The sequence below is a fragment of the Danio rerio genome, chromosome 9 (assembly GCF_049306965.1).
Source record: "Danio rerio strain Tuebingen ecotype United States chromosome 9, GRCz12tu, whole genome shotgun sequence".
Taxonomy (NCBI): domain Eukaryota; kingdom Metazoa; phylum Chordata; class Actinopteri; order Cypriniformes; family Danionidae; genus Danio; species Danio rerio.
In genome coordinates, this window is record NC_133184.1 from 39,332,978 (window position 1) to 39,359,828 (window position 26,851).

A 26,851-nucleotide genomic window follows, 5' to 3' on the forward strand; every position below is an offset into this window, starting at 1 on the left:
CCTGAGCACATGAATCATAATCATTATGTTTTTTTGTTCTCAGAGATTTACAACTGACTGCTTCTTAATATGCTGCTCGCAGAGGGGAGACAGAAAGTGTGGTTTTGGCCACAATGTTGCAGGTATTGATTGCAATACTGCCATTGTTAAGCTACAAATCACATGAACACGAGCTAATAACCAGTACCAGATTAAAACAGACTTTTTGATTATACTGGAGGAGGTACATATACAACCACAAATCAGAAATAGTTGGGACAGTATAGAATACACACATAAAAAAAGAAAGAAGTGATTTCTAAATATACTTTGACTTGTTTTTCATTGCAGACAGTACAACAAACATTTCTTAATGTGTTTCTTATGATTATTATTGTTTTTTATTTCAAAATAAACACGTATACCAGATTTTGAAGCACAATATGCTGCCTTCTTTTATAAGGACACCCATGCACTTTCAACAAGACAATGCAATACCACATTCTGCACACATTACAAAAACCTGACCGTGGAGAAAGAGGATACAGGTACTTGACTGGCCTGCCTGCAGACCTGACCTGTCTCCAAAAGAGAACGTGTGGCACACTTTTGAAGTGCAAAATGTGACAAAGAAGACCCCGTACTGTTCAATTCAATTTAATTCACCTTTATTTGTATAGCACAATGTAGATTGTGTCAAAGCAGTGTCAGTTGTACTGTGGTACTGTTGCCACCTTAAGACTTGTTTGCTGGAAGAATTGGACAAATTTACATCTGAAACACACCATCACTTGGTGTCTGCAGTCCCTAAACATCTTTTAAGTGTTGTGAAAGGGAATGGCAACATTACAAAGTGGCAAATGCTTTACTAATTGAACTTTTTTTTTTTATGTGTTGCAAGAACCGAGTGGGAAAAAAAAGTCATGAGGAAGACATTAAATAATATTTGTAATATTGTCTGCAATGAAATACAAGTCAAAGTAAATTTAGAAATCACTACTTTATTTTTTATTTGCGTTTTCCATACTTTCCCAAATTTTTCTGATTTGGGGTTGTAGATTTTAAATATGGATTTAATTCAGGCTAACGGATGTAGTTTTTTTTTTTTCACTGGTAGCTGAAAGCATAATTAAATTGGCCGTAATATTTCATTAATGAGCACCCAAGGGTGGATGATGTGTAGAACTATGAATCATATAAGTTCAGATTCTCTTGAAATCTGACAAAATTTCTAAGAGATCACAATCCACATGCACAATCGTACACCAATTATCCTTAGTAATCTGACAATGTGTAAGGTCATAGAAACTCATTAAATGGTGTTGTTTTGATAAGCTGAAGGTCAAAAACTGATTAAGGATGACACACCTTTTTGGCGCAGTTCTGCAATCTTGCTTGGCAACCCCTTTAGAGACATTCAGGCATTTCAATGTAAAAATGTTTGTTATTTTTTAAGAGAAAAAAAAATCTAATATATATCTAATAAAAAGTAAATAATAATAATAATAATAATAATAATAATAATAATAGTTATAATAATAATAATAACATAATAATAAATAATACATTAAAAATATAATATAATTGTGTTTTAGAGCAGTGGTCCTCAACTCCCTGGCCGCGGACTGGTACTGGTCCGTGGATCAATTTGTACCGGCCCGCACAAAAAATTATGAATTATTTTTGTTTTATTTATTCCCTGAGTCTGAACGATCTTTTATTTTGAAAAATATTTTATTCTAAAAAAAAGTCTCGGTCACTTGAGTGCCAAAATTTTACAAACAAGCTAGCAAGTAAGAAACAAGAAACTTTGGAAAGTTTGGAAAGTTTTTACGAAGGGGAAACGACCAGGTGAAGGACCCACAAACTGCCAAAGAATGCATTCGCAAACCGTTTGTCAACAAATCAGGTGAATCCAGCATGTCTGTGCAAGAAGATCAACTGCTTTAGGTCGCATAAATGTAGATTGCAGATGGCGAGCTTGTTCACGGATCAAATTTTTCCCATGCACAAGTTCATTATTTCCAATGAAGATGTGCGGCTTGTGTTCACATATTGGTAGCAATGCGCTCATGCCCCTACAGGTGCACCTACTGTAGTTAAAAACATCTTCAGAATGCCATTAGCACTCATGTGACAAAAACTTACCGATCAGCTTTATATTTTGCATTGAATTATTGACATTTCGGTAGACTAATTATCTCAAACACTGCAGTGCTTTTTAATTCTCTCCATAAATAAAACTGGGGCCAAGGGTCACGGTAAAATTATCGAGCGTTGACCGGTTCATGGTGATAAATAGGTTGGAGACCACTGTTTCATATAGGGCATAAAACATTAACATGAGCTAATGTCTTAATAATTCTAAAATGACTTGTTTTTTTTGTTGTTTTTTTTTAAACTCTTCCAAACTTGTCTCAGATTTGTCAGATGGCTCACTTTGTTTTGACTCATCTACTGCTTACAGCAAATAACATATTGCCATATTGTTTTTATAGTAAACAACAAAGTGCAAATAAAAAGTACTTTCAGAAATCACTCAGCTTCAGTGAGAGTTAAGTTGCAAAGTAGTGTTAAGAGTAAATGTTTAGCTTTGATAAAAAATGCATCTTCTGGACAACATGGGCCAATGAAAATATCTAAGGGTGGGTTAAAGTGTGCAAATGTGTCATTGATGTATATAGACTGACAACAGAATTGACACTTGGATTTCTGATGATTCATTTTGGCAGTTCAGAATCAATTTGATTCTTTTAAAAACAATATCGTTATATGTTGCTCACTTAGATCCTAACATTTTTAGGTGTTTTTCATTCATAAACATCTACATGCTAAAAGTAATATTCAAAAGAGATTATAATACGAGCACTTTAATTGCGAATACTTTAGAATAAGTAGATTGGAATGGTTCTCTGTTGGTAGAGAGAACTTATGTAAACACATTTTAATTACAACAATTGATACTCATCATCAAAAACAGACTTAAAACATCACTAAAAATGAAACAAAATAAATGTTACTGTGAAAGTTAGGTTTAGTAATCAGACATATTAAGCATAGTTACACATGAAAACAAATGTAGATGATTCAAATTATTCAAACAGCTATCATAAAACTACAACACTATGCAAATGAAAAGCCATTAACCCTAATCCACAAACAGCATGATCATGGGTTTTTAAAACATTGCATTAAATTTTCTTTTTAATCATTATGTTGAAACGCATATTTCCCCCCCTGAATGTTTGCTGAATTCATTGCTTTAAGCTTATAACTAAATACAAAACACAATTAAAATGTAATATCCAAAATGTGGTTAGGGACTAGATTAGCGAACATGTTATGCAGTGCTAGGCAGAAAAGAAAAGTTATCACTGAAAAACTCTTTCCAAAAGAACAAGGGTGAGACTAAGCCAATATCACAAGAGCAGCAGACCTCTGTGGAATCAATATGAGAAAGTGAATATGGATCACCATTGACTGTTGCGAGAACAGGCAGCATGTAATGACATATCTGTTTATGAACGAAGCAAAATAATTTAACATGTAAGCACAAGTGCTGTCGCGCCATAGCTACGGTCATCTAGTTCATATTTAGCATTTCTCCACTCAAAATCTCTCATCTCAGCTCAGAGAATCTTATCAGGAGTTGCAGACTGGAGCTTATCTGAGTGCAGTCCGAATTTGCTTTTGTTTAGTCTTCTGGTCTCCTTTCTTATGTCCGCTGTGTGATTTCCCTGCTGTTGCGTCCCCAGTTGTCAATGCATGAGCAGAGAAAGCCTCAGAAATCTAAATCCTCTTACGCCGTGATTCTGAGACAATGAGCGTCCTAAGAAATGCCATGGCACAACAAGAGAGGACAGACGTTGGTAAGGGCACTCCGGGGACGAGGCTGTAAATCGAGGGTTGGTTCAGGTCAGGCAAACATCTAAAAGAGCACCGTTCACAAAAGCCAATGAGACAAACCTAGACTTGCGATTTCAAGAGGCCATTGGAGCGTAAAACGTCTACAATGAATGGGATAGGGCAAGTAGACGAGCAGAATCTGTTCAAGTTCCATTACATTCACAGTTAGCAATGCTCCAACTGAACCCCAAGGTGAGGCTCACTTGCAAACACTACCAAACTTGAGTCTACTTTTGGTGTCTGCTGTGACAGAGGGCCCAACAACATGACAGAACTGTTCAGGCATCAGTGGCTCTGAAATCACCAACCAATTAGATGGAGGTAGACAGCAGTAAGAGCTTGAAGTTAAAGAACAACATTGCTTTTTTTTCCCCCTCTCAAGGTCCCTCTAAATGTAGCCGGTGGTTAAACAACAGCACTATTACCCACTTGAGATTGGTTTCTGAACATGTTCTACAGACGAGACAAACAATCTCAAGACAATTACAATGGCCGGCTTAGGGGAAGGTAGACAATGGCTGTGTGGCACCACTCCTCTTGGGACAGATTACTGTAATTCCAGCCTAACAGGTTAGGACTTTGCATTAGGCTCTTGGCATTGGATTTGCAAGGACACACCATACCCAATACTATTTAAATCGTTCCTTTTTCCATTTCTTTGTGGGCCATAAAAGTCTGAGATCCAAATCTGGTAACTATAGATGTTGGTTGCATACAACAATAGGTGGAATTCAGTAGAGAGCCGTTTGGACAAACCGCATTTTTGTGTTTTTAAATGCATGACGCAGGCCAGTCTACAAGTCTGGAGTATTTATTACACAGCGCTTTATTACAATCCTTTATTCTGATTGGTCTGTTGTGACACTCTAAGGTCAATTACTGTACATCCCCATGATGACTAGTCAATCACTGAGCAGTGCAGAGCTACATAATGACCATTCCTTTGGGATGATATTTATTTTATGTCTTTTCCCTGATTACGCTGTCAAGGTTTAAGTATAAAAGATAATGCAGATCCAGCTGGTTGTTATTGCAGTTAATGTAGCCGGCAGCTAGTTCTCTGCAACTCTCACATGGTCGCCCACTGAAGCTAAGCAGGGCTGGGCCCTGTCAAAACCTGGATAGTGAAAGCTAGGTTGTTGCCGAAAGTGTTGTTGGTGAGGCCAGCAGGGGGCACTCAACCTGCGGTCTGTGTGGGTCCTAATGCCCCAGTATAGTAAAGGGGACTCTATACTGGTCAATGAGTGCTGTATTTCGGATGAGATGTTAAAAACCAAGGTTCCGACTCTCTGTGGTCGTTAAAAATCTCAGGATTTCCTTCAAAAAAAGTTGGGGTTTAACACCGGCATTCTTGGCAAATTTGCCCACTGGCCTCTGTCCATCATGCCCTCCTAACCATCCCCATATCATAATTGGCTACATCACTCTATCTCCTCTCCTCCAATCAGCTGGTGTGGTGTGCGGTCTGGCGCAATATGGCTGCTGTCGCGTCATCCAGGTGGATGCTGCACACTGGTGGTGGATGAGGAGATTCACCCCCAATGTTTAAAGTGCTTTGAGTGTCTAAAAAGTGCTATAAAAATGTAAGGAAATATCATTACTATTACTATTATTATTATTATTGTTGTTGTTGTTGTTATTATTATTACATGCACTGTTTTACCATGAAGTGGTTTGTTTTGCGATAACAATCAGCTGGATGCACACTATCCTGTTTATTAAATTGCTACTTCCAAAATTTAAATAACTGAATGCAAAATATTAGTTTTTAATTAGTAATATTTAAAAAGTTTAGTTATTTGCAAGTGGTAAATTCAAACTAAACAGACATTTAGGATATAGAGCATTAAACATCTTAGAGTCCAAAATTTTCACATTCTTTTTTGTATTTCTTATCCAAAAAAAAATTAGTTCAGCACAGAAACCTGGCACAAAAAATGAGATATTACTTAATGAATCAATTGTTTAGTAGGTCTTTGAAAAAAAAAGTTAAGCATACAGTAACCAGCATACAGTAGGCTACAGCAGTGGTTCTCAACCATACGCTACAATCTGCCTTTATTTTGCACTTTGTTGTCATAAAGTGCTCTGTGCTGCAAAACAAAGTGGATTAATTTGTCAGATGCAATTATAGATTTTGGCGTTAACTTGAAAAAAGGGTCAGAATTGTCAAAACACCTCTTAACATGCTTGCCACAGATGCAAAAACAAACAAAAAACAATTAACCAATACTAAATTACCAGTATTAAATTTATAGTAAACTTTTTTATTACTGATGAAAATTTATAAATATGATGTGATGTGTGTTTATACATATAAACAAAAAATGAGGTTGTATTTGTATTTATTTTTTACATTTTGAACTTAGTATGCAATTAACTTTATTGCATGGCTTTTGACAACATTCATAATTAGATGTTGCTCTGAGATAAAAACACTTTCAAAATCTTACTTTTTTTGTTTTTTAAAGAATGCATTACATTGCAATAACTATTGCAAAGATGCAAGAGAGCAGCAGCTGTTTGTGAAATGCGACAGTGAGTCTGCGATATCCAGATTACCTACTTTAACTAACTGCACAAAAAAAAATGGATTCAAGTAGAAATAACTCAAATGCAAAGCTTCTACAAAGAAAACATTTTCTAGCAAGCAGATGGGCCTGTGTCATCAGTTTTTACCTCTACTGCCGTTATCGTGAATAACACACCTCAGAATGCTAAAACTGACCAATCACAATAAAGTGCTCCAGATTGAGAGCTGTGTAATGAACCCTCATAATGACCATTGCCAGTTATTGAAGTATAGCAATGCTATATAATGGCTATATAATGACCTTTTCCATTATTAGTGCTTCTTCCTTGCCTCACCCCTGATCACCCTGTCAAGATTTAATTTGCGATAACAGCTGGATGTACATTATGCTTTACTTAAATGTGTCCTACAAAGAAAATCTAGGCATAGCTAAGCATAGACAATTTTTAAGAGTTCAGTTTATGGAAACGGCCATACAGCGAGGTAACAAATACATGTAGAACTGATGAGTATTGTGTTTAATGCACACTTAAGCATCATGTCTATCACTCAGATTTTTATAACCTTTTAATCTGAAGGACAAAATAAATCATGTCCCTTGAAGTGTTTATTCAGGATTTAACTCTGTTAACAGTGATACCTGTATGCATTGCTTACATATTCAACAATTTACTTGGATTAAAGAAAGCAAAACAGGTTCCTGGAAGTTGTACTAGCTATTGATCAATATTTAAGGAAGTAGGACGCTTTTTTTTTAGACTATCACATTTCATTACCTTTGTAATCCTATAATTCACTAAAATGTCCCTTTAAATAAATGTTGAAAAAATGTGGGGTAACACTTTATTTTGATGGTCAATTTGAGTCTTACTGTCTGCTTAATATCTGTTGATACTGCTCCTAAACAGACATTTAACTGACTATAAGAAACTTTGCAAGTGCGTCAACTTAAACTAATCTCAACCCTAACCCCAACGCTAACCCCAAGGCTAGCAGTCTTCTTACAATCTAATGAGATTTAGTTGAAATGTAACTTAAATTCAACAAACTGGCCATTAAAATAAAGTGTGACCTAATGTGGATGCAAATTCCACCAAAATAGGATGAAAGTGCAAGACATATCTAACAGCACCTCTTTATATATATTTAAGACAAAAATATATTATAAACAAGCATGGGATGATAACCGATTTTAAGGTTTACCGCGGTTTTGAAAATTCAACGTTTTAAAAACATTAAGATTTTCTGTTATACCCTTCCTAACGTAATTGTAAGATTTTTTAATGTGTTTTTTTACAACTATTTTATAGATTTATTTAGGGCAACAATATCACCAGCAGAAAAGAACCCTCTATATTAAAAGCTACTAGTAAGCCCACGATTCAGGAAACATCTGAAAAACAAAATTGCTTATAAACCAACATACAGCATGCTAAAGACCTCAACAGTGCTGGGACTTATTTCTTATGCAAAGAAAAGAAGTTCCAAAGAAAAGGAAAGTAAATAAATGTGTTTTTGAAACTACTGAAGGCAGCAAAAGTCAATGATTTATTTTAGTTTACGGTTTTAAAATATTTTAAATATTAGAATAAAATATACTGTGTTCAATGGGGAAAAAAAATTGTTGTTTATTACCAAGACATTTAAAAAGAATTTATTTTATAACAGTAAATACCATGATGTCATGAAACCGTGATATTTTTATTAAAGGTTATCATACCATCAGAATCATTTACCGCCCCATGCTTAATTATAAATAACACATTTTGTTACTCTTTTGGAGCATAATTTAAAAATTACTCTAATTTTGATTTCAAGAGCAATTCTGCGATATACTGTAACCCTAATATAACATAATTTAAACATCTGAAATTTAGATACTTATGCCATCTAAACATTCATGACCGTTTCAGCACATTTTGCAACTGCTTACAGCAGAGGTTTTTTGCTGAAATGCTGCAAGCGTTTAGCAAATTCGCCTCAGTGTTTGTTGAGTTTCATAAGCCTGGAATATCTCAGCTCAGCATATGTGTGTGCAGTGATATGTTGATATCCTTGTAGATAGACCAGGCACGCAGGTGTGATTGTGCAAGCTTAGTCATGAGGAAAAAGGGGGAAAACAGAACAAATGCATACACCCACACAATAAAAATCCATCCAAACAAGGTCCCCAGATATCTAAACTTATCTGAGAGTCCTCGCAGTACCAGCATGTTATTGCTGCTGCGGGCTTATAGATATGCTCACCATGATTTTAGAGGGATTGTCACGTATAACATGCAAGGAAAAATATATATATGGATTTTCTCAGTGAGAAATAAGTATCAGGTAGCTTTCAATATGGTGTTATATAACCGTACAGCAAAAGCTTTAGGTTTCTTAAAGTGCTAGTCATATGTTTGATCTCTTGAAATAAAAGCTTTCAATGCAAAAGCTGCAAAACTCCAGCCAGACAGACCACCTAATAAAAAAGAAGCTGTAAAAACTTCTCCATCCAAACTTTCTGGAGTGAATGCATTGACAAAGGACTGCCCGAATTTGCACATCAATGATGCTTAATCGGTGGACCAGTCAGTCGGGGTGAAGAAATATGAATTTAGGTAGGATACATTATTCTGAGAAGAAAAAAAAAAAAGAGAGAACATTTTTTAATTCCACTTGGCATATAACGATATGGTGATAATTTCAGCCTGACCCGAACTGTCTGTGTGTCACAATTCTGCGTGAACTGTTTTGAACCTGCCAAAATATAATCCAGCCATTGCAAAGAGGTTGCTATTGAAGGTGAGAGTAGCAACAACTATAACCCCAATAGCAAACCTAACACAAAATGTGATTGTTGTTGCTTATTTCACATGCAAAAAGGGTGTTTTACAGCTGCAAATACCGCCTGTTTAATTTCATGCCTAATTCCAATACTAATATGTGGACCTCAGGAGAAAACAAATAAATAATTGATATGATCACATTAAAATGCGTATACTCAACAACATTTTCCTAGTTTCTGAATGCATTTCATATTAAAACAAGCCTCTATAATAATAAAAATGAATTTTAAAAAAGATCTTAAAAAATAAACTGAGAAAACCCCAGCACTTGTTTTCATTTACTTAAATTAGTGAATAAATTCCAAGTATATTTTACATTTTCTTGCTGCCCTCCCAATTCATTCCACTTGTTTTTAACTTATTACTTTTACTTAAAATATGTGAGCAACAAAAAAATTGTACAATATGAAAAAATGCATTTTAATTAAAGACACACTTTTCTGGGAATAAAAGCATGAGAGGCTGCTTTAAAAATGTATCTTGTTTCAATGATTTTTCATATTTTCAATTTCTTATCATGGAAAACAAAAAAAGTCATTTAAGACTCATGAAGAATTTTTAAAAGATTTTCTTAAATGGGCTATGAAGGAATTTGCATGCTTTAATTGCTTTTGTGTGAACAGCTTGTAATGCAGCTTTTAAAAATTAGACCTTCCTCTGCTTTTATAGATGCCAAAAATATATATTCTTTACCATTATTTTTTATTATAATAACATAAATGCTTAATTCAGACACAGATTAAAGTATTAAATAAACAGGTCTTTATTTTCTATTTTCTGAAATAAGATTAAGAATAAAACAATCCAAAAAGCATACTTTTAATTATAACAAGTGTCAACATGATGTCTGTGAAAATATACTGCAGCAGAAGTGGTGCATTGAAAGTTATCAACATTGCTATGTATAGCCCCTTTCACAGTGATAGTGAAATTTCTAGAACAACTTTACCCGTAAATTCAAAAAAGCGCTGTTCACAGAGCCACGGACGTTCTGGAATTTTTCCGGAAAAGACCATTGACACATCCATTCCAAAATACCGGCAAATTCTGACATATACAAGCTACACTTGTATTTATATAAACATAGAAGGGGTTGGAATTTTTTTGGTTTCACTTTTATCTAACACTTTAGCGTACATGCAGCTGCCTTTGTCCCAGTGACATTCAAAAGCAGAAGCAAGAACCGCAGTTAAATGTCAACACATTTGACTACATATTCTGTTGATGGATAAGCATTGTGAACACAGAAAACATGAAAACATATGGAGGAACACATTGGAGCTCAGTGGCTGCTTCAAGTGCACACGCATCAAGCAACTGAAGCAAAGCTTGAGGGTAAACAAACGGCGGTTTTTCATAAGCATTTTATCGATAACATTTTCCACAGTTGGCATTAAGAAGGAACATAGAAACACTATCTCACTAACATCTAGCAGCTAAATGTATCTGAAAAAATATTCAAAGGCTTTTATTTTCATAAACAGCGTGGGTGTAAACGCGTTTTAATTGTTCTGGAGTAAACATCTCACGTCAGTGTGTTGTAATCGTGAACGCGCTCCTTACAGCAATTTTGCTTCTGCGTTCACACAGAGCAGCATTCCTGTGTTACGGTGCACCCCTGCCATGAATTCATATTTATTGAAAATGTCCAACAAGTCTGATAAGTGATTTAGAAGAAATAAATAAAGATATTCATAATGTCTTATAAAACAAATAGCACTATTTGTTTGTCTATTTGTATGTTTGTGTGTTGTTTTTGTTAAGTTTTGCTGTCATACCATAGGACATTTTATTGTACAGTTTAAAATAAAATAAAATAAAATAAAATAAAATAAAATAAAATAAAATAAAATAAAATAAAAAAGTGAAATTACTTATAAAGTTAGTGACCCCTTCTTAAACATCAGACTTCAAACTCCAAAAGAAATAAAAACTTGCTGTTGCTTCACAGCATAAAGGTTGCTGGTTCGAGTCTCGGCTGGATCAGTTGGCATTTCTGTGTGTGCATTTCTCAGCATGTTCTCCCCGTGGGTTTCCTCTGGTTTCCTCCACAAGTCCAAAGACAAGTGCTATAAGTGAATTAGTGTGTGTAAGTCCTGGTCCTTTGGGTTGAGTGTTACAAATCACCTTGTAAAAAAATTTGATGTTACAAAACATTATCATTCATTCCTTTTCTTTTCGACATAGTCCCTTTGTTAATCTGTAGTCGCCACAGCGTAATAAACCGCCAACTAATCCAGTATATATTTTACGCAGCAAATGCCCTTCCAGCCGCAACACTGGAAGAAACACTAACATGGTATGGCTAAATATCAACTTTGATATAAATTGGAGTAAGTAAAGAAATATTGTCACTCATAGTTTTTAGACACACAAACAACATACAAACTATAAGCAAATATAGATTAAATGCCAGGCTCATCAGTTTGTGGAAATGAGCTAAGTTTCCTACAGATTTCTGTGGACACAGATTTTGTTTGGTCCTCCATATACCAAAAGCTCCTGAAGAGTTCAGCAAGAAAAATGGACCCCGACTATGGTGGTCACGCTCGACCATGTTAAATCACCCTAAGAGTATCATTTCCATGGTTTAGAATAGTTCAAAGGCATGTGTGAATCTACAGAGCTTGTCAGAGATCAGAGATACAGAGGCCCCAATACGCCTCAGGTGACTCCAGTGAGGATCCGCAAGAAGGCATCAATTAAAAAAAGTGTTCATCCATCAAAGAAACTAATCTCAAACTCAGCCAACACTTCATTGTACCAGTGCTTCCATACCACTGCTTCCACATAAAAGAAGGCATTAAGGTGTGGTGTGGGACTTCCATACCATTGACAACGCATAATGAGGGATTTGGAGGTGTGCTAGCTCACAATGCAAAGCTAATTGTTCAGCAGCTCTTATCGTGAATGCTATGCCGCAGTGCCTTTGCTTTGATGAGCTAAAATGACGGAAGGGAACAGAATAGCACAACAAAATAAAAGCAAATAAAAAGATAGCACCCTGCTTATCCGGCTTTACGATTTACTGCTTGTTTACAAATTGTACTGTTTTTAAACTCTGTGAACAAGGCCGTTTGTAATTCCAGTCCTGTTTCAGTTTTATAAAATGAAGAAAAAAAGCTTGTTGCTTCAAAAGCAGAGCATAAAAAGACAAATCAAAATGCAACCTGCCATATTTTTTTCTTTTTCCGAAGCAATAAATGGAGCTGGCCCACAGGCTATGTCTATATGAGCCATGGCCACCCTTATGTCCAAGTAGGTTTCATATATTAAATAGTGTCCCCCGGTCATCAATTCCTTTTGTTTCCCATGAGGCATTGCTCTGCAATCTTTGTCATGTCCCTCAGAGAGTCAAAAAAAAAAAAAAGTACGCTGCTCTCACCCCATGGCCAAGGCAATCGTAAACAGATCATATTCTTTTCAAACACACTGCTGTCTAAATAAATATATGTTCTTGGTGTATGCAACACCTTTGTTCCAATGGATATGGAAAAGATGTTCTAAGCGATATGAAAAAAACGACTGCACATTCTGTTTTCTTTGTGTACCAAGACACAGAAAGATAGGAATCTTGACGAAATGAAAGACGTTTATCTCCAGCAAGCTCTGTTGCTGTCTAAAAATTGTGGATAAACCAATGTACCAAGATAGCCGGGGGGGAAATGTAGATCTACAGTCTGAACCTGTCTAATATGCATGAAGATTGGATAAACAATCAGACTCACTAGGCTGGGCACTACAAGCCCAAACACTTTCAATTCCGGCACTGGACTTCTTTTTTTTTAGAAAATTGAGTATAATGGCGGCAAACATGCCTGGCCACATCTAGCAACAAGACATTAGGAATTGCTGTGATTATCAGCAATTAAATGTGACTAAGTTGCACACACGCACACTAAAAATACATGTCGGCTACTTTTATGTGCCCTTCAAACATACTTTGTCAAGTTTTACATGCTTCAGGTCAACAGTAGCTAACAAAAAGACTGCCAACATTTAACATCAAAGTATATACTTTTTTCCATTAGTATTTGCGCACAGTTCAACACTTGAAAGATGCATCCTTGTAAAGTACCAAAACTCTCTCCAGAAGTTAAAAGCTAAAAATGGTCAAACAAAGATCTGTTGCAACTGTTTTCAACTCTTGTTTTGAACTACATCTTGTGAATTCACTGCTTGCCTTTGGTTTATCTCTTTGGGCTGTATTATATCCATATTTCAATTGAATAACTTCATTTTCTTCAGCAATCCCAGGGATTTACATAAAACTGGAAACTTTTTTATGCAATTTGCCTGTTTGTTTACACAACAACAGTGGTAGGACACAGGATTACAATATAACCTGCTCATCTAATGTTTGCGCTCTTGATATTTAAATTATTTTGTTATTAATAACCTCATAAGGAACTCTGAATCTGCATCTCATTTTGGAGTTTGCTACTTTCCACCAGAGGTCACATATCCATTGCGGATGCATGCTTTGAGAGCATTCATGACTGAATGAAAAACTGAAACACAATATTCCAACACAATCTCACGGCAATTCGTAACTTTTTGATTTAGTGATTAATTTGTATGAATTCGTACAATCTAGTTCGTACAATTTAGTACGATTTGCTCATCCCCCAATGACTGTAGGGTTTAGGGGTGGGGTTAGGTGCCATGCTTCCTTTTTAAAATCGTATAATTTTGTACGAATTCATACGAATTAGCCACTAAACTGACAAAACGTAAAATACTTACGTTTTCTCGTGAGATCAGGCTGGATTTCCAACAAGGTAACCCGGGGTGTTGAAATATAATTAGCTAAAGTGGCAGTGGGTGGGTTTAAAGAACCTAAACAAAGTCAGCATTCTGGAACACATTTTCAAAACAGAATATCTGACTTCAGCATTGTTTTTCAGATAGACAAGAATGTTCACTTAGCATGTTTCTTAAATATCTACAAACATATTATGGTATTGTTATGCTTTAGTAGAGTCAAAAATGTATATACAGCGCCGTTAAAATGCTGCCACTGTTGTGTCCGTGTAAACACCTGAAAATCAGAGTCTTTGATAATGACATCATGCATGTGGATTGTAGGTGTTTAGCGAGGTGTAGATTACAGGCAAGTGCATACAATTATACAGCAATGGTGACATGCATGGTAGTCTTGTTGCTCAACTGTTTGCTAACACTTCATTAGCAAAGTGTGTGGATTTACTTCACATTACTTCACATTACAACCAGCAATGGAGATGCATCTTGTATATTATAGCAAATTCTACATACACATCAGCACCGAGCTGTTGACAGCACATCATCACTTCCCTACAGGTAATGTTTTCTGAAGTTTACCAAGTTAACAGTGCAATATACTGTCCTGGCATCAGCAATACTGTGTTTTTGGTCATTTTCACAGATGTTTGTAAATGCAGATTGTTTTAAAAATGTTGTTGTGTAAATGTGAAACTCTGTCAAAACGCAGGGGGAAAAACCTTTCCTTTTTATCTACAATGTTGTCATGTAAACGTATCCTCAGTCCACATCTTTGATGTACCTCAAGGTTCAGATAGCAGCATTCACACTTTTATCCAAAGGCAGAGAAATCACACCAGATTTAGTTTTATTTATTGATTCATTCATTCATTCATTTTTCTTCGGCTTAGTCCCTTGATTATCAGGGGTCACCACAGCGGAATGAACCGCCAACAATTCCGGCATATGTTTTACACAGCGGATGCCCTTTCAGCCACAACCCAGTACTTAGAAACAATCACATTCACACACACACAAACACACGGCCAATTTAGTTAATCTGTAATTTTGTTAATTCACCTATAGAGCATGTCTTTGAAAACCAGAGCACCCGGAGTAAACTCACGCAAACACAGGGAGAACATACAAACTCCACACAGGAATGCAAACTGGTCCAGCTGGAACTCGAACCAGCGACCTTCTTGCTGTGAGGTGACAGTGCTAACCACTGAGCCACTGTGTCGCCACAGATTTTGTTTCAATCAAACAAAACCAGTTAACACACCACACGACACACTTCAACCAAACAAATACCTCTCTTACAGCTATCTCTACACATTCAGCCAGAATAGGCAAATATTTGAACACTGACACTTCAAACAGCTACTTATAGCTGTTTCTGCATATGAAGCCGAAATAGGAGATAATAAATACTCTTAACATTGACACCTTCGACAACTACAGCATAAGATTACCTTTTAGTTCTGCTAACTAGAATTTCGAGCAGTTGTTGACAAGTGTACAGAAAGAAATCCCCAGAGAAGTATTGTAGTAATATCATCGCAGAAGCAGGAGACTTCAGTGCTCACCTTGAATGGAGACGACAGGGTGCTCTAATCTGGTACACTCGGGTCTGGTGTGGTGGGGCGCTGGGGACGGGGAGGTCTCTGTTGGGACAGGAGGATTCTGGGATAGAATCGTCGGAAATGGAAGAGTGATGAAACAGAGGATAAGGCCGGGCACAGCCAGGGAAGCCACGTCCCGGGGCAACACGGTCATGGTGGCGGAGGCCGACCTCTCCTCTAGCTGCCAAGGTGGGCCTCTGGAATGCACCTGTTAAAGAGGACAGACGGAGTGACATGGTAAATACTCTATATTACTGTTCTGCGGTTTCCAATTTACGAAGTACACATACACCTTTACGATCAGCAGAGTCGATACTGTACTTCTTTATGACTGTCAGTAAAGGTTTGTTGACTTTAAGGGGAAAAGCAGTGAGCTAGAGAAAAAAAAAAGTCATGCCATGAAAGAAAAATGAAAATCTATTAGCTGACCTGATTCATTCATTCATTCACTTTCTTTTCGGCTTAGTCCCTTTATTAATCTGGGGTCGCCACAGCGGAATGAACCGCCAACTTATGCAGCAAGTTTTTACGCAGCGGATGCCCTTCCAGCCGCAACCCATCTCTGGGAAACATCCACACACACATTCACACACACACACTCATACACTATGGACAATTTAGCCAACCCAATTCACCTGTACCGCATGTCTTTGGACTGTGGGGGAAACCGGAGTACGCGGAGGAAACCCACGCGAGCGCAGGGAGAACATGCAAACTCCACACAGAAACGCCAACTGAGCTGAGGTTCGAACCTGCGACCCAGCGACTTTCTTGCTGACCTGCCCAGCTTGCCCAGCTGACCTGATGTACTATTTAAATTAGTATGGAAATTATTTGCGATTTCCAACATATACATAGCATTTGTTGAATATACATTAATAATGCAGTTATTAATATAAACACACTACTGGATGAAAACAAAACGCTTGAACTGAACTGAGCTGGATGATGATGTTGCTTTTAACATACTCTGAATTGGAATGTCTCTTATTTGAAGTTTGCATGAAAATAAGATGTATTGCTTATGTTGTATATTATATTATATGGCACTATACACTATAAAGCACTATATACTGTAGCTTCAGCAGAAAATGCAGTAAAACACAAACACAAAGGTGACAAATTAATTAAAAGGATGGATGATATTTGGATGGATGGATGGATGGATGAATGGATGGATGATATATATTTGGATGGATGGATGGATGGATGGATGGATGGATGGATGGATGGATGGATGGATGGATGGATGGATGGATGGATGGATGGATGGATGATATATATTTGGATGGATGGATGGATGGATGGATGGATGGATGGATGGATGGATGGATGGATTGATGGTTAGATGAATGGATAGATGGATGGATAACAATCAAACATTCAAAATAATGTTTGTATTTATTAAAAAGAGAATAAATATTAAACAGACTGTTGGAAGACTGTAGGGAATTGAACCCCACAGCAAACACAACAAAAAAGGTGGCAAATCTGAGCTTTCAACTTCTGAATTATAAAAATTACAGTAACAAAAATAAAAAAAATACCCAAAGCTGACATGCAGTGACAGTGAAGAGTGGTGCAGGAGAAATGGGTTAGTGGGTGGTGTTGTTAAAAGTTTCTGGCTGTATGTGGTGGCCCGGCTTGATCAGCATAAAACCCCTTAAGCACCCAGGCACTTCCGTCTCCTTCATATGCGGAGGAGTTTTAATATCAGCACTGATCTTATTAGAGGTAAGGCATGACATCTCCATCTCTATTCAGAGCAGCTCCAGTGCAATGATATAACAACATGCAGCAGTTCTCCATCACTGCAGTCAGTCTTCTCACATAATGCTCAAAAATGTGGCACTACTGTGAATGAAGCTCTGGTCTGAGGAGACCCAGCTTTAATTGAACACCCACAACTGCCCCAACTAAAATCATGTGTGCTTGAGAAAGCACACTGACCAAAAACTGACCAGAAGTGGAACAATGAATGTACAATATTTGAGTTTATTTCAATAATATAATATAATATAATATAATATAATATAATATAATATAATATAATATAATATAATATAATATAATATAAAATAAAATAATATAATATAATATAATATAATATAATATAATATAATATAATATAATATAATATAATATAATATAATATAATATAATATAATATAATACAATACAATACAATACAATATAATATAAAATAATATAATATAATATAATATAATATAATATAATATAATATAATATAATATAATATAATATAATATAATATAATATAATAAATATTCATTCATTTTTTTTTTAGCTTAGTCCCTTTATTAATCAAGGGTCACCACAGCGGAATCAAATGCCAACTTACCCATCTTGTTTTACTTAGTGCATGCCCATCCAGCTGCAACCCATAACTGGGAAACACCCATACACACTCATTCACACACATACACTACGGACAATTTTTAGCTTACCCAATTCACCTGCACCACAGGTCTTAGGACTTTTTTTTTTTACTATAAAAAAATTGCCTCAATTTCTTTTTATTCTATTAAATTGCAATTTCTTTTTTTATTTTAAACTGCACTTACTAAAAAAGTAGTTGACCACAAACCAAGTCCTAAGTTATACATATATATTTTTACTGATTATATATATATTGAGGCATATTTTTGGCAATAGCCAATGTAGTTTTTGCAATAGCCAAACTTTTAATGTTTTCTTTTATGTCAAAAATCTCTATAATATTAACTAAAAATGATGTTCCATTGAGACATTTTTTATATGTTCTACCTCAACTATATCGAAACTTAATTTACAAATAAAAACATGCATTAATAAGCACTTCATGTAGACTTTAAAGGTAAATTTCTCATTATTTTGATGATTTTGAACACTCAGTTTCCAAATTTTCAAATAGTTGTTTATTCATCAATTGAAATTTAGATTTTCAGGTGATGTATATTTTAAATAAATTAACATTAAAATTAACACTTGTTGTTTTGTAATTCAGGGTCACAACTATGACATAAAACTGCTTAGTCTTCAAATTAAAATAAATAAATAAATAAATAAATAAATAAATAAATAAATAAATAAATAAATAAATAAATAAATAAATAAATAGTTAAAATATGACAAGCTTTGGAACAAAAAAATCCATTTGGCTAAACTACAACTTGAATTTATTGATAAGAAATATATAAACCTGCTTATTGTGTACCTGAAGGACTTTTGATTTATTACTTAATGCAGTTTATGCATCACATTAAGTGTAAGCTTGAACATTTTGCACACAATTCAAATACATAAACCTTGATTTTAGGGCTACATCTATACACTCATTCTCACACATACACGGCCAATTTAGTCCACTTAATTCACCTACACTGCATGTCTTTGAACTTGTAAAACTTTAAACAACTAAACGACCAAAAAAATGTTTTATGAAATCAATATCTTGCAGTTACATCATCTACTAGCAGGGGCTAACTGGATTAAACAGTAAAAACCTTGAGCTCTCCTAAAACTTTCTGGTAAAACCAGTTAGGAAGACGTGTTTTGTGGACACCATCACACCAGAATTTCATATTGTGGACAAATGCTGTTAAAAGTTACATTAACTCTATTGCACTGGTACCATGATATATGGAGCAATAGAGAAAGCCACAGAGAAGCACCACATTGCCATCTTTCACACACAGCCAAAGTTAATCTTGTGCCATGTAACATCATTCAGGTGTTTAAAAAAACCAAGAGCGAATCCATGCAATCTACGGAGATGCACCAGGGGCTAATTTACAGTTTCATCATTGGACAAGGCAATCAATAACAAATTATTAGCTTGGTTATGTTGCAAATTACCATGATGCCTTCTCAATTATCCCTCTCGCAACAGTGGGTAACTAATTAGGCAAATGAACAGGGAAACTGGCTAGCGATACAGTCAACCATCTGCACAAGATGGGGCAATCCACAACACTTATCAACTCTGGATAGAAAAAGATTACGAAGAAAAGGAAATTCTTCTGGACTTGTCAAGCTTGATGAGGATTTTTAAATGTTAGCCAAGCATGTGTGAGTGTGAAGGAAATGATCTAGAACGTAAATGCTAGAGAAAAACACACACACACACACACACACACACACACACACACACACACATTCTCTTGGGCGCTTGGGTCAAGACCGCTCATTAGAGGTTATGTAATGAAGTATGGCTGGGTGGGTGTATGCATGTGTAAAAAGAGCGTAGCCTATTTAGCATGCAGGAAAATGAATAACAGGCCAGAACCATTGAAGGGAAAAAATGAATACTTGACCTTATGTTAATATTTTAAATGGTTATGCACAGAAAAATATAATTGGGAAATATCAGAAATAATAATAATACAAATACCTTTTTGAAATAAAAGTTAGCACAGGAACAGATATATTCTAAATACCTCAAATTATTTAATGTAATATTGATAAATTATGATCGAATATACAAAATAAATATTTCAAACAAAGCAAAAAAATCTACACATTCAATTTAATTATTATCATGAATTTTTTTTACATATTTTTGAGGTTTTGTCAATTACAGATCTTTATGAGCATGGTACAATATAGCCTTCAAGAAAGGTAATTTAATGGAAAATTATAATTTAAAATACTATAAACACATGCCGATTATTTCTGGGGCTGATTTAAACGTTGAAATAAATGTGCATACTGTATGTGCTCCATTTTTACTAAAGATCTATTTTTCTGAATATTCAGGGGCCATTTGATTATTATCAGGATTATACCACCTGTATTTTGTTAAGCAAACAGTTTTTCGTGGCTTACACATTATGCTGGTGGTGTAACCAATATGCTTATTTGCTAATATTCAATTCAAATGGTTTTATCTGATATATGTTTCTTATAGAGATTTCTATGAAAACTATATACATTTACTGCTGGTTGATTTGAACATGTTAAAGTAAATGTAAATATATACTGTACCTACATTCACCCTCTTGGTTGTAGTTTTACAAAAAAGCAAGATACTGAGAAGAACATTTGCCAGTAAAGTCAACTATAGCTGCTGTTCTCACGCTAACTGTTAAACTTTTGGTAAAGCAACAATTGGTTGGAACAAAACAATAATATTATTATTATAATTAATATTATAATTATTAATATCATTAATATTATGACTATTTCAATGTCAAAATGCAATTTGAACAGCCTTAGATATTTTTCAGCAGTTATGTGAAGCAAAAACATGCTGATTTGTTGATTTGTGACAGGTAATGCTTGAATTATAAACATCATGTCAGTTATCCTAAGGTGCACCAATTACGTCACTTTTTTCTTGTGCTTGATTGTTAAAACGGCCCTCTTATGAATTGTCAGAAACTGAAATGGCCCCCCGCAAATTTGACTTTGAGACCCCTGATATACATAGGACTTAAAATTTTAACATTCCATTAAATATTACAACAAGTCACCTTAAATTCTATTAAATTATCATAGTATATATATATATATATATATATATATATATATATATATATATATATATATATATATATATATATAAAGTGAATCAGTTTGCAGAATCAACCCATAACTTAACATTGATTCAACTTTGATACCTGACATTCATTACACAGCAGAATCAAACATGCTCTAAACACCAAAAGAAGAAAGCAAAAATACACACTCAAAAAAGGAGTTTTGCTGATTGTTCAAACTTCTTATTTAAAATGAGCTGAATTAACACAATTCTTGAGGGTTTATTTGGCACAACTTAATTGTTTTATGTTCAATCCACTTATAATTTAATAAATAAAGTTAACTTAATCGATTTGTGTTGGGACAACATGAAAGAAACCCAGCATTTTTTTTTACAGTGAAGAGTGTTTTCACAACACTTCATCTGTCGTCCATGATGTAAAGCAGAACTAAAGGATACTTGCATTTTTTCTCATTGCTGCTGCTGAAAATGATCAATTATTATCATGTTTTGACCTTAGAAAAAATGAGTACAAAAGGCTGAAAAAAGAGACCTCAAATCAACCATAATAGAGCCTATTAAAGTCAGTTTGTCAAAATATTTAACCTTTTCCTGCTAACCAAGACATTCTACATATGATTTTGCAGCTTAAATGCATTTATCCTCATAGTTTAGACAGCACAAATAAGCTAAAAAAAGAAAAAAACATATTCAGTTTTAAATTACCATGCAATCCAAAGCTGGTGTTTAAATCCGAGTTTTTAAAAATGACAAAAACGCCAAATTTATTAACAGATATCTTTTCAGGGAGGTCTTGCTCACGCTTCCAAACTTGGGATCTTACATTTTTAGTTGGGCATGTTGTGCTCTTTACTCAGCTGGTTGCTGATGCTGAAGTGCTGCTGTGATGGGAAAGAGGTCAGCCTGAACCAGCTGCATTAAGCCCAAGAGACAAGCTTGAGAGAGGGGGAAAAAAATCTAATCAAATCAACTAAAAAGCAAATCCATGCAAGCAGACGAGCACAAGTTAAGTTCAAAAGCAGTTGTTAACAACTTGCATCCCAACAGTGAATCAACAGCTGTGAGCTAATTAGTCCCAATGCCAAATAGCGAAGGCGTTAAGGATCTACACAGACGAGCGCGAGCACAAGCGCCACCCACACTAACAAATTAGGGCTCAAAACAGCTGGTGGCACTTCTAAACTGGCCTTAGAGAGCGGGTCGTGCTGGCAGCGCTTCTGAATGCGGTGTGCTTTACCAAAGTGGAAGAAGAAAGATCAAGCCAAAGAAAGCACTCAAGACCCTTGTCCCTCTGGAATTCTTGCGGAATGGCCCATTGCACTTTATGGCTAGTCTAGCTATTTCGAAGCATGGGAAAATAAAACCACACATTTGGGACACTTCACTAGTTTTCACGGGAGCGGTCAGTTATCCGTGTGCACTTGAGGAACTTTCCTTGATTAGACTAATGAATGCGCACTGTCAATAGTGCCCAGATCAGCCTGGATAACATGCGCCCAGCAGGCTCCCCAAACCCCTAGTGTATTGCCATGGAAACAGGCCCTGATTAACGAACAAGTCGTTAATGCTGTCGGACAATTGCGAAAGATGGTGCAGGGTTTATTCACCGCCTCACAGGCAAGACAAACCTGCCTGTGAGACGAGAAGGCAGGTATAGCCAAAGAGCAAACCTGATCTGTCTTAATGAGCTCCTTTCCTTCATTTAACACCTCATCAAATGACAGTGATGTCAGACGGGGCCATCAAGATCTGTCAGCGAGAGGGAATCGCACCCGTGCCTGGATGTAAGCAGATTGTAAGACGTCAACAGCAGTTTCTCATGTACCTCCCGGGCCACCCATTTGACAGCAAGATGAACAACTGAACATAATCAGCGCTGAACACACACATACACGCAAACACACACAAGGTAGTAATGCGGAGCTGATGCTCTAGGCCAACCCTGTAAAAATATCGTCAACAGCATAATGTCAAATACATTTAAACATACTGGAGTTTCAGGTAAGATGACAAAATCAAAACTAAAAACACAACATTATTTTGAACGTGATATTTTTGGTGCCAAATGGGCTGGTCTGAGGCCTGTTGCACAAAACGTGTTGAACAAACTCTGGGCTGCAGAGTAAGGCCCCGTTTACACTAGTGCGTTTTAGTTTTAAAACAGCATTTTAGAATGAAAACGATCCACGTCCACACTCGCATTTTACCCAGTGTTTCTGACTTGCTTACCGTCCACACCAAAACGCTAAAAGCGCACATCACGTGACCACACACACACTCTTTGGCAAGCGCTGCAGCCCATCTACCCAGATGAGAGCTCTGCTAGTCGGACTTCTGATCAAGCATCTCCCGCTGGATCTAATCTCACTATATTTATTAAACAGGATATTTCATTCATCTTGTTGTCTTTATCTAACGACATATTCCCTGACTTTGGTCATTGGAATCTATTACTTGTTCTCAGGTAACGTGTTTTGGCTGAGCGCAAAGATAAGTTAATGATTAATGTAAAGTTTCAAGTTGACAAAAATCAAACAAATTCAACCTGGTATAGATAAGGTTCTATCTTTTCACAACGCTTAGCATAAACTTTCTCTGTCAACTCAGGGTTTAACCCAGAGATTGTGATTAACTCTGCATGAACCTGAAAGTGTGACGCCTGATAAAAACCAATCACGCAGCACATGAGAGAGTCTGTTTGAATCATTGTTTGTGAGAGAGTCTGCGCAATTCGTTTCTTTATTAAAGATTAAGATATATCAATAAATGAAACATAATACATTTAAATGCATTTAAAAGATATACATAAACTCTGCTGATGCACAGAAGGCCAGAGAAGGCAATTTAAAGCAACTGTTATTATATAATTGCAAATCAGTCAACTGATCCTAATAAATAAAGGTTTTGCCAACTGCTCAAAAAAGCTTTGTATATTAAACTATAATTATATGTGAAAATTTAAACATCATTTTGCTTTTAAATTTAAAGTCATTATTAATGTTAATCGACAGTTCAAAACTATTTGATTATATAATATTCAATATACATGTTCTCCCTGTGTTTACTCCGGGTGCTCCGGTTTCCCCCACAAGTCCAAAGACATGTGGTATAGGTGAATTGGGTAAGTTAAATTGTCTGTAGTGTATGTGTGTGAATGAGTGTGTATTCCGCTGTGGCAACCCCTGATTAATAAAGGGAATAGGCCGAAAAGAAAATGAATGAGTGAATATACAATATAATATAATTTTCATTCATTTTCTTGTTGGCTTAGTCCCTTTATTAATCCGGGGTCGCCACAGCGGAATGAACTGCCAACTAATCCAGCAAGTTTTTATGCACAGATGCCCTTCCAGCCGCAACCCATCTCTGGGAAACATCCAGACACACATTCACACACACACTCATACCCTACGAACAATTTTAGCCTAACCAATTCACCTGTACCGCATGTCTTTGGACTGTAGTTGAAACCGGAGCACCCGGAGGAAACCCATGCGAAGGCAGGGAGAATATGCCAACTCCACACAGAAACGCCAACTGAGCCGAGGTTCGAACCAGCAACCCAGCGACCTTCTTGCTGTGAGGCGACAGCACTACCTACCACGCCACTGCCCTGCCCTCAATATAATATCAATTATTATAATTTATATTATATAATTTAGCAAAAAAATACTATTTTGACAGCTTTAAGGCTTTGATTTGGAGCATAAAAAACAGTCAGAGATGGGAGAGGTTTTGTTGCATCAGATATACTGAATGCCACTTGACACAGTACAACTGATTAGTCCAGTTGAGTTTTTCATTTCACCCAAAATTAATCTTGTCTGAAACAGGATGTCATGTAGCATTTGTTACTGTCTAATCAAAACCAACATACTTTATTGAGACCAAAAACCCAAGAGTTTACTTAAACTACATGCAAACTGAGTAAAAACCCGAGCTTTTGAAACAGGCAGAGTTAAGCCGTGGTCACAAAATTCTTGCAAAATTCTGTCATACGGTGCTACGAATTGGTTCAGGATAAAACAAGATGATTAGACATTGATAAAACAAGCGATTGCTCTATATTTTAAAATTCTATAGAGAGAGGTCATGTTTCTATTACAAATACATGACGCAATTCTGCAGTTCAGAGTTCACCAATCTTGAACTTTTGAATGCAGTGACATGCAAAACTTGTCGCACAAGTTAGTGTTTCAAATGTATTGTATTCAAATGTGTATGAATGAACGTCTATTTGGCAAAAAGTGCAGTGTGACAGCAGCTTTATTTTTGTCAACGAAACTTAGGCTGAAAAATGTTCATTGTCTACAGCTTGACACAAACAAAAACTTGACAGTTCCTCTGTGGCAGTAACGTAACTGAAAACTATAAATGTGCACACTTTGATCCACTCATAATGAAAGAACAGCACACATTATTGTTATTGAAAAAACATAAGACTAAATTTAGTCAAAAAGATTAAAACTAAACACTAATTTTTGTTATGATTTGGTCATTTTTGTAGATTGTGCTGATTATTCATTAGACGAGCGTATGGGTGCACACACACTCAGTCATGTTATTGGTGCTGCAGACCTGTCAAGTTTCTGTTTGTGTCAAGCCATTTCCATTGATGAAATTGCTGGTCTGAGTATTTTTACAAGCACAACCATTTCTGGGGTTTGCAGAGAATGGTCAAAATTGTCAGAAAAGGAAAAAATATCAACTGAGGCAGTTCTGAGGCAGTTCTGTGTTCTGTGTTCTCTTTGTTGATGCCATAGCTTAGAAGAAAATGACCAGAATGGTGAATGGTGATAGAATAACAACTGAAACTCAAATAACTAGTTACAACCAAGGTCCAAAACACATCCAACAATCAAGAAGAAGAAAAAACTGAGGCTACAATTCATATGGACTCTCCAAAATTAGATAACTGAAGACTGGAATTTTTTGCCTAGTCTGACTGACAAGTCTGAATTTCTGCTGCATCATTCAAATGATAAGGTCAGAATTTGGTGTAAACAACATTCAAGATTGGATCCATCCTACTTCATATTAATGTTTAGTCTGGAGTTGGTGGTGCAATAATGTGAGGGATTTTTTCTTCTTCCCCCAAAAATTTATTAAAAGAGTCATAAAATAACACCATAAAGTATAATCATTTAAAAGACTTTACTATACACTAGGGCTGCACAATTTATTGTTTCAGTATAGATATTCCAAAGTGTTCATCCGCAATAGTCACAGTTGAAAACAGTCATGATTTGTGGAGTTATTACAGTTTGATAATAGAGTTGCTGAAATGTTTGCCACTTGTTAAAACATTCAGTCATGACAAATTATAATGTTTGTAATTTTAAAAAAAGATTAATTGTAATTATGCATTCATAAATGAAGTTTATACAGAAGTCTTATATATAAGTGTTTTTTATATTTGACAATTGAATTTGTGTGCCTGAATATTGCTATACTCCCAGACGATCATAAAGCACTGTTTATTTCACTTACATCTTATAATACTTCTGATTTGTTTTCTATATTTTATGCAGATGCTTTCCCTTACTAAATCATCACAATCAGTCTAAAATTATTAATTCTGAATAAAGCTGAAACACAGTGGATACAGAGCTGTATCATGCTAGGCAGACGGATGATTGTTAAAAACTTGAAATCTTCCAGTAGACCTCCGATCTTCATGAGAAGATCTCAGAGTTATGACAAGTTGCAGCTTTTGAAAAACTCTCCTACAGTT

The 26,851-nt window shown here is 35.8% G+C and overlaps 1 protein-coding gene across 3 annotated transcripts in view; it reads right to left on the reverse strand.

Moving 5' to 3' along the window:
• The window catches only part of sema5ba (sema domain, seven thrombospondin repeats (type 1 and type 1-like), transmembrane domain (TM) and short cytoplasmic domain, (semaphorin) 5Ba), a 273,644-nt gene that overhangs the window by 144,927 nt on the left and 101,866 nt on the right, over positions 1-26,851 (reverse strand). For all 3 annotated transcript variants that reach the window (XM_005167866.6, XM_679287.8, XM_073912922.1), the window contains exon 3: positions 15,579-15,822. In XM_005167866.6, coding sequence (XP_005167923.1) covers positions 15,579-15,768 — 190 coding nt within the window. In that variant the 5' untranslated portion in view covers positions 15,769-15,822. The remainder of the gene's footprint in view (positions 1-15,578; positions 15,823-26,851) is intronic.